This window comes from Spea bombifrons, chromosome 1 (assembly GCF_027358695.1).
Source record: "Spea bombifrons isolate aSpeBom1 chromosome 1, aSpeBom1.2.pri, whole genome shotgun sequence".
Taxonomy (NCBI): Eukaryota; Metazoa; Chordata; class Amphibia; order Anura; family Pelobatidae; genus Spea; species Spea bombifrons.
In genome coordinates, this window is record NC_071087.1 from 98,716,794 (window position 1) to 98,730,184 (window position 13,391).

General features: G+C 37.6%; 1 protein-coding gene across 3 annotated transcripts in view; it reads right to left on the reverse strand.

Annotated features, from left to right (window-relative positions):
* Window positions 1–371: 371 nt before the first annotated feature.
* The window catches only part of JAK2 (Janus kinase 2), a 78,470-nt gene continuing 65,450 nt past the window's right edge, over window positions 372–13,391 (reverse strand). For all 3 annotated transcript variants that reach the window (XM_053466059.1, XM_053466067.1, XM_053466075.1), the window contains exons 9-24: window positions 12,905–13,016; window positions 12,371–12,557; window positions 11,795–11,922; window positions 10,658–10,792; window positions 9,030–9,117; window positions 8,662–8,789; window positions 8,182–8,320; window positions 7,770–7,921; window positions 6,812–6,962; window positions 6,553–6,689; window positions 6,182–6,371; window positions 5,252–5,376; window positions 4,434–4,606; window positions 2,742–2,859; window positions 2,102–2,215; window positions 372–1,595 (exon numbers count right to left, since the gene is read on the reverse strand). In XM_053466059.1, coding sequence (XP_053322034.1) covers window positions 1,488–1,595; window positions 2,102–2,215; window positions 2,742–2,859; window positions 4,434–4,606; window positions 5,252–5,376; window positions 6,182–6,371; window positions 6,553–6,689; window positions 6,812–6,962; window positions 7,770–7,921; window positions 8,182–8,320; window positions 8,662–8,789; window positions 9,030–9,117; window positions 10,658–10,792; window positions 11,795–11,922; window positions 12,371–12,557; window positions 12,905–13,016 — 2,185 coding nt within the window. In that variant the 3' untranslated portion in view covers window positions 372–1,487. The remainder of the gene's footprint in view (window positions 1,596–2,101; window positions 2,216–2,741; window positions 2,860–4,433; window positions 4,607–5,251; window positions 5,377–6,181; window positions 6,372–6,552; window positions 6,690–6,811; window positions 6,963–7,769; window positions 7,922–8,181; window positions 8,321–8,661; window positions 8,790–9,029; window positions 9,118–10,657; window positions 10,793–11,794; window positions 11,923–12,370; window positions 12,558–12,904; window positions 13,017–13,391) is intronic.

Sequence of the window (13,391 nt, forward strand, 5' to 3'; positions counted from 1 at the left end):
GCTAAAAGAAGTCTTTATGTTTTGAAAGCAAGGCAGAATTACCTTAATACAGTTCGAAGTGCTTGTTAATCATGTACAAATGTTTTTTTCCTGATGTTAAAGTTTGAGCAATTGCTGTTATGTGCTTTAGCTGTTGAATATAAAAAGTAGAACCGACAGTTGCTTTTTTCGTTATAGGACCTCCGAATGCCATTTCCTTTCTTATAAGGCTACTGTATTTTACATTCTTTACTATGCACCAATCATGTTTTCAGATGAAAGACAGGATTTAAGTGACATGAATAAGGAAATCCAAGGTGGTGGTTCATCTGCCGGTACCACTGTTTAGTGATTCCACTACAGCCAGGGCAGGCGGTGTTCTCTTGTGTGTGTTTTGCTTTCTATATTTTATTATTGCCTCCAGGGAGTCTAAACTTTCAAGAACTTTGGCGATCATTCACACCCCAAATCCGTCGGCTCAGTGCTTCATTTTATACAGTGTCATTTGAGCAAAAGTGTGTTGGCTAATACTACTAAGCGAGCCTATTGCAGGCTGCTATATCATTTGGTCAGAAGGTAGCCAGCCCTCTCCTGATCACTAATCACGAGAGTAGTGTAAAGGAGGACGTGATGGTTTTGAGACACATTGGTACAGCATGGAGAGGTAAGGTTTAAAATCCTATATTTTAACTAATAATCAGAAGTGTTGCAAGTTCCTAAACCCGTCTGAGGCCTACAGATGACAAAATGTCCCACATACATTTGATTACTTAAATCAAAACACCAGGTGAATATGTTTACCAATATATGCTTGCCCTGCTTTAAAAGCACATCAAAAAGCACTTGTGGAACTATGAAGATACTCAGCAATATATATTTGATCCCTTTATCATGTAACATGTCTGTATAATACAAAACAAGCAGGCAGTCTGTACAAATGGACAGGCACAAAGTTTTGTTTACAAATTAGCAAACGATCTTGTTCATGTGCAAATTTACATAGAACAAAAAAAAATGTTTACATTCTATAAATATATGTTAAGATCAACAAAAGCCCTTTAAAACCAAAAACTTGATGGCAAGTAACTTAATACTTGCACAAACTACACCAATGCTAATTTATGCTAAACAGTGTTAATAGAAACACAATTAAAGTTTGTCTTGCTCCACACTGCCCCCATGTGGAAACACGATATATTGTCGCAGTGTTAACATTTTCTCTTCTCGGTTAAGAAAATATATTCTTCATCTTCAGGACACCTTCTGTGCCCTCTGTATAGCAAACTTTAAGCAACTGGAGGAAAAGTTTTGCTTAAAAATTAGCTTTTGGTAGTCTTCGTTGCAAAGTAAATTGGACTTTCGTAAAATGTACAAGTGTGTCTTTTGCACTCTCATTCCAAAGCGGAATCCACACAGCATGAATTTGTCTCCACAGACGTGGAGCTATGCACCGTCCATCTCTGTGGCTCAGCGAGGTCCATGGTCACGTAGCTCTACAGAGGGTAGACTCATCCTCCCATGTGCTCTCTTAGCCGATCAACTTGTATTGTAAGATCTTTAAATGAAGGCCGTTGGCTGATATTATTATTCCAGCATTCTTTCATGATGGAGTAAATCTGAAGAGAGAAAAATGCAAATACAAAATATTAAGAAACTGAATTCAGTTCAAGGGGGAACAAACGTATGCCTCGTTTGGGTAACAATCAATTTTTTTCCCGAACTCTGTACGTAGGTGAAGCAATCTGCAGACGTATCTGCAGGTAACATGTATCTACCGCACATATATCTACACACACATATTATATATATATATATAAACACACTGCCTGCCAGCCAGCCAGCCCCCCCATGATACTGACACACAAACATACTTAACACAGCACACACTAGCACACTTACACACACTAACACAGTGAGATGATAAAACACATGCTAACATACTTAACAGATACATACTGTACTAACACAAACATTAAATACTTAAAACACACACTTTTTTGCACCCCCTCAAGAACCCTAGACATCAGGAGGAGATTTCAGGCTGCTATATCTATGAAAATGATGGTACAGCTACTCCATGCTTTGCAAAATGACTTCATATTTTAGTGACACAAGGAAATACCTCAGACGGACAGCCATCAGGCTGTGGCAGTCTCCCGTTGTTCTTCAAAAGCTCTATCAAGTGAAACACAATCATCTGTCCTTGTTTATCACTTCCAACCATTCGCATGAACTCCTGAAAAATGATAACCATATTTACTGTCACAAAAGAAATGACTTGTGACCAAATGCCAAACTCAATGCAGTATTCTGTAAGTATTGCAGTATTCTGTAAGTATTGCAGTATTCTGGAAGTATTGCAGAATTAAGTAATGTCCAAATATAAGAATTCCCTATATATAAGTAATATGAAGGTCTTCCAGGGTGACAAGCCAATGACAAAACTTTAATTATTTCCATTGCCTCAATTTCATCTCCACCTCCATCGCTCATGAAATCCTTTCATCTGACAAATTCCCCATTTCCCAGGGGTGTTGCTGCAAAATTGCTGTACGTTGGACCTGGATACAGAGTTGTGAACTCTGCTCTCATATAATAATAAAAATGCCCGTAAATGACAAGAAACAAAATACAATCACTAAAATCTTCAATTAACAAGACCGGTCACTTCCATCGGTTGTCCCTTAAAGTAAACGCGCTTTGACACAGATCATGAATGAACCCTGATTCACATTTCTTGAAACAAGCAGATGCACACTGACCGAAGGAGGGCTCTTATTCTTCTCACTGTATGTGAAGAGCTCATACAGCACAACCCCGAAACTCCACACATCTGAAGCCACAGAAAATCTGCTCTCAGACAGAGACTCTGGGGCATACCTGAAAAGAAACAAAATGCAAGGTGTTTATATATAGTAGTTTAGGTTGAGAAAAGACTCGCGTCCATCAAGCTCAGCAAAAAAAACAAAAAAAAACCCTTATGTCAGCAATTTCGAAGTGTGCTTTCAATGGGGAAAAATTCCTTTTTGACTCCAAATAGCAATCGTATTTCTCCTTGGATCAACAAGCACTAAATAAATAATTTCTATACTATCATGCATATCCCTCTATGGTCTGCTTTATTAAAAAGTATCCAGGCCCCTTTTAAAGGCATCTAATGTATTTGCTAGCATCACCACTTTTTTATTGTCCTTACCGCAAAAAATCCCCTCCGCTGTCAGACTAAATCTCCTTTCTTCAAGTCTTAGCGGGTGATCTCTTGTCCTTTGTAATGTTCTATTAACGAACAGGTCTTTAGAGAGCCCTTTCTATGGGCCCTGTACGTATGTATATATCATCATATCCCCTCTGAGACGCTGTTTCTCCAATGTGTACAAATTTAACGTTTCTAGCCCTTCTTGATAATTAAAACTTTCCATCCCCCTTTTTAGCTTTGTGGCCCTTCTCTGAACTTTCTCTACTTCCACAATGTCTTTTTTTTTTGTTTGTTTGTTTTTAGAAAAGGCACCCAGAATTAAACTGCATATTCAAGGTGGGGTCTTACCATGGACCTGTAAAGAGGCAGAATAATATCTTCCTCCCGTGAGTCAATACTCCTTTTAATACATGCCAAAATCTAATTTGCCTTTGCAGCCACTAGCTGGCACTGTGCACCACTGCTAGGTCTATTGTCTACAATTACTCTCAACGCTTTTTCATTAGTAGATTTCCCCCAAGGAAACACCATTTAAATGATACATTGTGGGTTTTTTTATGCCCAAAATGCACAATGCTACATTTGTCTGCATTGAATCTCATTTGCCAGTTATCAGCCCAGTTACCCAATTTATCCAAATTGTGGTGAGGACACATCTAGTTCAGCCTTTATTACCCTACTTAATTTTGTGTTATCGGCAAACATTGAAACCTGGCTCCCTATGCCCACTGGGAGAATATATATATATACCCCATGAGGGTGACTTTTAATGCACAGGTCATGCTACATGTTATCTTAGATTGCTTGTGATATGGATAACGCCGTTCTGAGTGTGAAAACAAAGAAAATGAACCAGCTTTCAGATACAGAATGAGCAAACTGGTAAAGGCAACAGATTCGGATGTCAAAGAGCTACACATTCAACTCCTGTCTGCACCATGTTATAAATGCAGAGATAACACAATGAATGCGTAGTTTTAGTATTCAGGAAAACAGAAATTAAACTTAAATACAGAAGTGGTATAATTGAATACAATGAGGGCACATTATTATACACATAGCATATGCATAGGGATACCCTGGATATAATCAACGGTAAGGGGCCAAGAAAGGCTTGCAGCAGGTAGAAAACAATGTGCAGACTAGATTGGCCTAATTGCGTTTATCTGACATCATGTGCTATATTTCAAAGTCAGAAAAAGTCTGCAATTTAACCTTTGCTTTTGCATTTTATAGATGTGTGTGCAAATCCGCCTACCAGAAAATTGGACTTTCCCCCGGATCCTTGACTTTATAATATTCTTTATCCTGGGGCAATACTTTTGTTAATCCAAAGTCACCAATTTTCACTCTGCTTTCATTCTCCACCAGGATATTCCTGGTAGCCAAATCTCGGTGGATGTATCTTTTCACTGTAAGATATTCCATGCCCTGTAAGACAGTTCCATTGACAATGAACACATGACATTCAGCAAATACGTGAATTATTGGGAGTCTGCACACAAATATCCTACTGAAACGATTCATGGAACAATAGATGTTATATGGGGACCTAGAAACACTAAGGTTATTACATCATAGGAAAGGTCACCATAATAGAGAGCAGCAATGATAAAACAGTAACATATATATTCAAAATAAGTGTATATTTATTGGTATGGTGATCTATCCAGCAATGTATAGAAGACAAGTGACAGTGGAGATCATAATTTTTTTTTTTTGCAGAAGTAGTCCGCCAGGTAAGGGGTTACGCTGTAAAGATTGGCTTCATATGCTCTCCAGGCTGGTCAACACAACCAACCTCCTGACTGTAGTTAACAGAATCATATAAGTATCAGGACTTTATCAGGTGGCTGGAGTTAACCAACTGGGGGAAAACTATCTCTTCTAAAATGATGCTGCACTAGCTTGTTGAAAGCATCAAGAATAATTTTAAGATTATTTAGAAGATGTGTCAATAGTTTTTTTTTACACAGGTGAAAACATGAATTCAAAACATCTACAGAAAGGGCTTTTTATCTTTGTAATTAAAAACACTAATGGCATCTGGTTCACTTAAACACCATACACGGTTACCTTGCAGATCTGCGTTGAATACTGCAAGAGCTTTTTGAAGTCCAGTCTTTCTTTGTGTTTCTGCAAGTAGTCCCGCAAGCTTCCATACGGCAGATATTCCATAATCAATCTAAGATTTCGACGTCCTTTTCAAAATATAAGCACATCGTTAATTTGTGGTGGAATCCCATTCCATCAAAACATGCAAAGAGTAGGGGAACAGAGACAAGTTCATGATGCAAACCGCAAGTCACAAGTTCAGAAATACAGTCAAGACTGGCCCGAACAAGGGACACAACCAGTTAATGCAAATGCACAGACATAGAATCTTATTAAAGGGATTCTCTAAGTGTTATGTCCGCTGACATAATGTATATTGAGGGTATGTAGTTAACTATTTAAAGTACATACTGGCTTAGTAAAGATTTTGAAAAGCTGACGAACGTAATTTCTACAACTGTGATTTAACGTACAGCTCATATAAATTGCCAAGAATGCAGCTAAAAATAAGTTCTATAAATAATGCAGGTTATGGAGTAAAGGGCAGATAAGGCCTGCCAGAAAAATATGCTTTAGTTATATAATCAAAGATTACACGCTATTAGAATGAATGTCTCCTTATTAAAGATTAGTAGCTTCATATATGCCAGTGTGTATCTTGTTAAGTAGTATTTATATGCGAGGCCACAAAAACCAAATATATATGTATAACATTTCTCTAGCTTCTCTAATCCAGTCCCTACTATTATGTCACCCACTGGCATATCAGATAGGCCAAATGATTCTTACTTGCTATCAAGTTACTTGCCTATATAACCCTACTGCACACAACTACTGAAGCTGAAATATATCTATGTTTTCCACATGCGAGACCTCTGCAAATGAAAGGGGTTAATATGGAGCCCAGCTTGTTCGGACAATGGTTCATGGTTTCATGCACAACGCACTCACCTGCGCTATAACATACACCCTTATATCTGACAATGTTTTCATGTTGGAGGGATTTTAGAATTTCAATTTCTCTTTCAAAGTCCCTCAGGTACTCTTCAGTAGTGTGCTGGAGCTTTTTAACAGCTACAACCTCACCGGTATTGTCTTGTAAGGGGTCATAACGGCACAGTTCAACACTTCCAAAATTACCCTGTAACAGAAAACTAAATGTAACTAAAAATACCTTTTCCAATATTACTTTTTCTATTATTGGCGTCCTTTTATAATTTGTCCATGCAACTCTTTCATGTTGTTACAATGAACACATCAATGATAATAAGGAATGATTAAAAAGTAACACCGATTTTCATCATTCAAGTCCAATGACATACCTTGCCAAGCTGCTGTAAGAATTTCAGATGCCTTTCTTCAAAATTGGTTGGATCCCGGTCTTCAAACGCTCCAGAGAAGCCAAAAGTACCAATCCTCATGTTGGGAAGCAAGTCATTTTCTGCCAATAGTTCATAATCTACAAAGAAAGCGAACACTGTAAGCCATAGCTCCATTACATCAATAACTGGTATGTTACAAATAAAGGTCTAGGTGTAATGAGATGTTGCTTGCTAATCGATCACATATACCGGTACCTACCGGGAGTGAACAGGCTGTTAAGTTCCCTTATAACTGCTCTGAATGAAGGACGGAAGTCTGGCTCATAGTCCATACAGCTGTGTATTAAATTTGCAAGCTCTATCCATTTTGGTGCAGGAAGCTGATGTCGATCTTCATAAAACTGTAGTTTCTAGAATAGACATTATGTTTCTTAAAACAGACATACTGAATATGTAATGAATCGACATAGTTTAAAAAGAAAACACATAATAAAACTATCACTTCTAGCACTTCTGGATTAGCAAAATCATGGTAACATCAAAAGATATATGAATAAATGCAAAAGTAGGCTTCGTGCCTACCATATTTATATCTAAGATCTATTTAAAAAAATCCAATTTAAAGCACATTGAACACATTTGCACCATGCCCACACCAACAGCCTTAAAACCTGCGCAAGCCACTTGGGTGCTTGTAACGCAAAAACGCGACAAGTGCTATATAATATATCGTTAAAAATAAGCTATACAGTACTCTAGAAAGTAATGTAAGTTCTTATATTACATGTTTATGGTTCCTTTGCAGATATACAAATGGGCTGCATTAGAATTACCATTCCTCAAGAAGACAGGACAATATATTCACTATTACAGATCTGTCCTTAAAGAAGCTTCAAAAATATTTAATTATGAGCGTTAGCTGGAAATCTCTGACATTTACCTACATTTTTTTGCCCAAATATTACTTTCCTGTCCCGCTTAGAACAAACAATTCATACCTTCTCCTTTAAATACATTTGGGACTGGCTTTAAGGTATCAAGCACGCTCAACAAACTATGTATCCGGTGTCCCTCTTCTGCATGCACGTGTGTTTATTAAAAACAACATATTCTTCATTACACATATTATATATTTCATTGAAATTATCCCGTGTGATAGACTATTAGAGATCTCCATAGACACAAACCATGTGGAATTTGCTATGGACTCCACTTACTCTTTGGGAATCCAGAGCATTAAGCGGCTTCTCTCCACCACTGCATATCTCCCATATGGTGGTGCCAAAACTCCACTTGTCCGAAGATGGATTTAGATGTTTTGAATTCTCAATGCATTCGGGAGCAATCCAAGGAATCCTCTCCAAGAGAACTGGAAAGAAAAACAAACATATTGACAACTTACTATGCCTTGTAACTTACAATTCTACAGATTATTATTGCTACTAAAAACCAAAAGGTACATCTGGTATCTGATCCCAATTCCACACATCCCTTCTGTGTTTTAATGGAAAATAAATTGCTTAGCGATAGACTAAGAACAGTAGATCTGATGTTTTGCACACACAATCTATACTGACAGATGGACATACTTGTTTATGGAAACTAATAAGCACACCCTAACATGCTCACTTTCTCTAGACAGGACTGTAAGGCTTATGCCGGGGTCGCTGAGCTTGATAAAGGCGGGATTGCCGGTTTTCCTGTCTTCTTCTCTGATCAGTAGGATGTTCTTTGAGCAAACATTTCCATGCACAAGGTTCCTGTCCTCCTACGGGAGAGGGACAAGAAATATGATAGTAGTGTGTGGCAGAGTCCAAATAGCTCTTTATTAACATGGCCCCCAGATTTGGGGAGGGATATCACAAAGGAAAGTAAAAAGTGCACCTGCTTTCTCTCTAAAGTATACATAATTTTATGGATAATAACATCTGTTAACAATAATGGCATGTCAATGTCAAGTGAACTATCTTTCCTAATGCCCTTTAAGAAGTATAAATGTAAAAAAAAAAAAAAAAAAAAAATGGCCTTATATATGAATTTATATTTCGGGGCTGTGTACTATATGGCCATTACTCTATATTGAGAGCAGTCTCTATTAATGATACGTACGAGAAATTGCATGGCCCACGCCAGTTGTTTAGAAACTTCTAGCTTCCACATAATATTGACCGAATTTCTGTTTTTTAACAAATATGTATCCAATGACCCAAATTTTGCATATTCTTGGACTAGAATACCTATGGGGGGAAAAACACACAAAAAAGCAAAAATTATTATTTTCTCCAATATAATCTAAGTGCAATCATACCTGTACAATCTTGTTTAGTAAATCTTGTCTTAATCTAATGGGCTTCCCACAATGTGAGATGCTATGATTTTTCTTCCCAGGAATCAAATGTAGACATTCATCTCATGCACATACAAAAAAGGGCAAGAGAGGGGAGACCTCCCCAATTTTCCTGATGTTAAACACTTACTCTCTTCCCCACAAACACAGACTCCATAATTCAAAATTAAATGTTTGTAAGACAGCTGGCTCATCATACTTGCTGCTTCAAAGAAGGCCTGCAGGGTAAAGAGAAGAAAAAAAAATGAAAGCGAACACAAGAACTATGAGAACACACAAGCCAACACAAAAATACAATTTCCCAAAGGACAGACTAGACATAGATACTACACAGAGAACATGTATGTGATGGAACCCTCCATCACTGGGAGAGAGAGCCTCCTCCTTATTGACTATAGGCCCTGACTTTGTAAAGACTTCTGTGGCTACCCCCAGTCATCCCATCACTTGCAGAGAGGAATATCTCTGCCAGACAGCCAGGATCTGCCACCAGGGAGTGACCACCACTGTTTTACTTTAATATCAGTCCCCACAACACCCCACCCACCCCATGGTGCACTACTATGTTGTCCCCCCACTTCCCCCTCAGTTCCACCACTACAGACATTTACTGCGGCCAATCCTTGGAACTGATTTCTGGCAGTAATAGAGACTGGAGGTTGGGGCCCTATTGTATTGTTAATACTGCTCCTGTTGTTAAGGGGGCGGTTTGTATCCCAATATCTTGTTTTATTTTAATGTGTGTTTTGCTGTATATATCCAGCCCTGTGTGTGAGAAATAAATCAGTCTTTGTTTTGGTTATACCCAACATCGAGTCTCGGCTAGAGACTGGGAAACCGGGGAAAGAGTGTGTTGTCCCAGGCTAAAGGAAGCACAAGTCAGCAGAGGTAGTCGGTCGGACTAGCCAGCTCGGTGACAATGTACACAACACAAAACCAAAAGTCCAATCTAAAATCAGAAACAGAATTACATCATCAGTTCATTATGCAAACATGCCTTTAATCCCTAAACAGAATGAACCCTGTACAAGATGTACATTCTTTTTAAAGAATGACCAGCCCCTAGATAATAATTGGATGGCTGTGATTTTGTCTCTTTTGAGACTTTGCATAATGTTATCCCAGTTATCGTCTCTGAAAATTTTTACTACTACTACTACTACTTTAAAGGTGGTAGATGTGGGCCATTTAAGTAGAGGGATTTTGTAAGTTAAATAAATTTAAAAAAGGCTTTGCACTCAAGTAAGTGATTGCTTTAAAGTGCCAGTGTGAATGCATAGTAAACAGGAGAAAGAAAAAAAGCACAAAGTTTAAGATGAAAAGCGCCTTGCTGTGCATTCACATTGGCACTTTATTGCACATTAAAGCATTTTACAATCACTTGTATATTTTTGTTCGTGTTGCAGGTGCTTCGTATAGGCACTGGAGGTCTTTGGCACCCTTTCCCTGCTTTCGGGGAGGACTGGAGGATTGCTGCCGTGTGGTCTGTAGAAAGATTTTGCTATTTCAACTTTGCAAGTAGTTAGTGCAAATGTATAGTTTGGTTCCCTTAACTATTAAAATGGCCAATACTGTTGTGTTTGTCTTTTGCGTCAGACTTGATTTGTTCTCTGTTCTGCTCCCGAAAAAAATATAACAAGCTTAAAAAAAATAAAAAAAAAAGTTATCTTCAACACATAAGGATTCTTACAATTGACAGAAGTCAATAAGGAGACAGTATACAGACTATGATCCTTGTTCCAAGTTTCTTGTACAGACCTCAGAGAAGTTCCTGTGACTCTTGTCCAGGACCTTGAGAAGAACTTCGGTCTCATAAATCTTGTTGTAGTCTCCCATTTCCTCCCGTTTCCCTCTGAAAATTTTAGTGAAGGTTCCCTGTCCCAGATTCTCCATCTGTTGAAAAATAAATGATACATGAAATCAACATGAGCTTTTAAAACTTTCAATTTTAAACAGGATATGAAACATTGAAACACAGAATCTGACGGCAGGTAAGAACCATTAAGCCCATCTAGTCTGCCCATTTTCTCCTACTTAACAGACCTTAATCAGTCCTTGGTCTATGCTTAGTATCAGGTTAGCCATATGCCTAATCAATGTAAATTATTGTGTTGGCCTTTATCACTTATGCCGGGAGGCTGTTCCACCATCTCAATAAAGTAAATCTTCCTTCTACAGGACACCAAAGCCTCCGACTTCTAGTTTTAGAGTATGACCTCTTGCTTCTCTGAAATTAAGTTGCTCCTGTACTTTCTTAAATCCCCTTAAGTGTTTAAATATTTCTAGTAGATCTCTTCTCTCCTACAAGCAATACATATCGAGATCCCTTAGTGTTTTCCTGATAATTTAACTCGTGCAAACCATTCACCATTTCACATAACGTATAATGACTGAAGGGGTAATAATGCCTTTATTTGTTGCACTGATATCTATCTTGCAATAAAACAGCAGTGTTATGCTTAGAAATACGCCCCGATTGCTTTCTCGTCAGCTGTCTCTTGGCGTCTTCTGCTCATATCCATGCTTGCACACTCTCAATGTAGTGACTTCTAGATGGTGGGTTCTTTTTTGAACTAAGGGCCTCATCTTCTGTGCTATTGGTATGTTAAGCTGTTAGACAACTAAATCTGCAGAGTGTTTCTAAGTGCAGCTTCCGTGATTTCCTTCAAGTTAACATTCAACAATCTGAGCTGCAGCCAGACAAATACTATTATTGGGCTAGACAAGTAACCAGATGGTTAGGTCTGCAGCAGACAAAAAATGTGAACATGGAACATGTTACATTGCATATACGTGTACAATCACTAGAAAACATTTGGCAACCAACCCGTTAATCAAGGACACTTGCACAGTGTATAAAAATGCGATAAAAAAAAATGACATTCAGAAACTTACAAAAGTCAAATCCTCGTTCCTGATTTTGTGAAACACCATTTGATTTATATTATTGTGCCTCTGTAACGTGGGTGACGCAGAAACCTCAGAGTCACTATTACTTCTGAAAATAATTAGATTGGAGTTCTCTGGGAAATGACAAGAAGTTTATTAGAGGTTAACCATTACAAAACAAAGCTTTAAAAACACATATCAAAACTACAGACTAATGGCATCCATTGGTAGTTTACATGCCCTGGGGATTCTTAATAGTCAACCTATGTCATCTACATTAACAGACTTGGATATTACACACTGAATTCCCTCCAATAAATGTTGTAATGAAAGTGCCTTACAATCACTGCAGAGAGTTTTAGCAGGCTTGACTTAGTATAATATTTAGTTGCATGCGTCCAAAAAAAAAAATGTAATTTTCCGTAATTTAATTTAAACTCATAAAATGTTATGTGCAGCTCGTATCTCTATGAGAGCAAGGTTGAATATAAACTAAAAATGCATCAAGATTGTTAATATTAGAGATATCGTGGAGTTTTCAGATAATTTGCCTTGAAGCACCGGGTAATTTTACTTTCTAACCTTTTAGTTTTGGGGGACAACATCGGCTGAACTGAAATATGATGCCATCTAAGCGTACAGTTTCTTTCTGGTAGCAGCTTAGTAACTCCTTGAGCGTGCCAAAACTTTTTTTAGCGCCTCTTAAGTTGTATTCACTGTTTCCGTTTTTGGTTATCAAACCATGCTTGAATTCAGGTACACCAAGGCGCTGCGTGGCACAGAAATGAATAAAAATTAAGTTTCGAAAATTAAAAAAGGAATTTAGTGCCATACTTGTAAGACATACACAAAGACACTGGCTTTATAAGAGCACCCATACAGAATATTAACAAACACTTTAAATAGTAAAACGATTAGCATTAAACTGTGAATGTGTACGGCTGGCTGACACTATTGCTCTTGAAACATTCCAGATCTTTCCTATCATCCTTTGAACTGTTCTTACAACTGTCTGTTCCACAGACATAAAAGCCTCCTGAACAGGCAAACACAGCTATCTTTTACAAGTTGTGCCTCCCCATATGAGGTGCAGATAAGCTATACATTAATAATTACCTCTATAGCAAATGTAAGGTAATACTTATTATATTCTTTAGGGCAACATCGAAGAATAAAAAGTCCTCTCTGGCTTCCTGCTTTCTTCAGTTTATTGATGGCAAATTCCATTCTATATTCAAATGAGAAAGAACAAAAAAAAAAATCACAAATTATAAAAACATTGAAACAGCAATAAACTATAAACTATACCAAACTATAATACTGAAAAGCATCAAGAACCATGAAATATGTAATAGGGATTTATGTTCGTTTTGAAGTGAAGCAAATTATTTTATATGTCTCAATATAAGCAGTATAATTCAATATAATTCAGTGAGAAGTCATCAGCACTAAAGTGTCGGCATGAAAACATTCACCCAATTCATTCACACAGACTGGTTGAAAGATGAACCAAGTAATGCCTCATTGGTGCTCTGATATAAGGAAGTATAGGTGGGTTTGTATTTTATTAAAATAATTGAATTTAGAGACAACTATTTTGTCA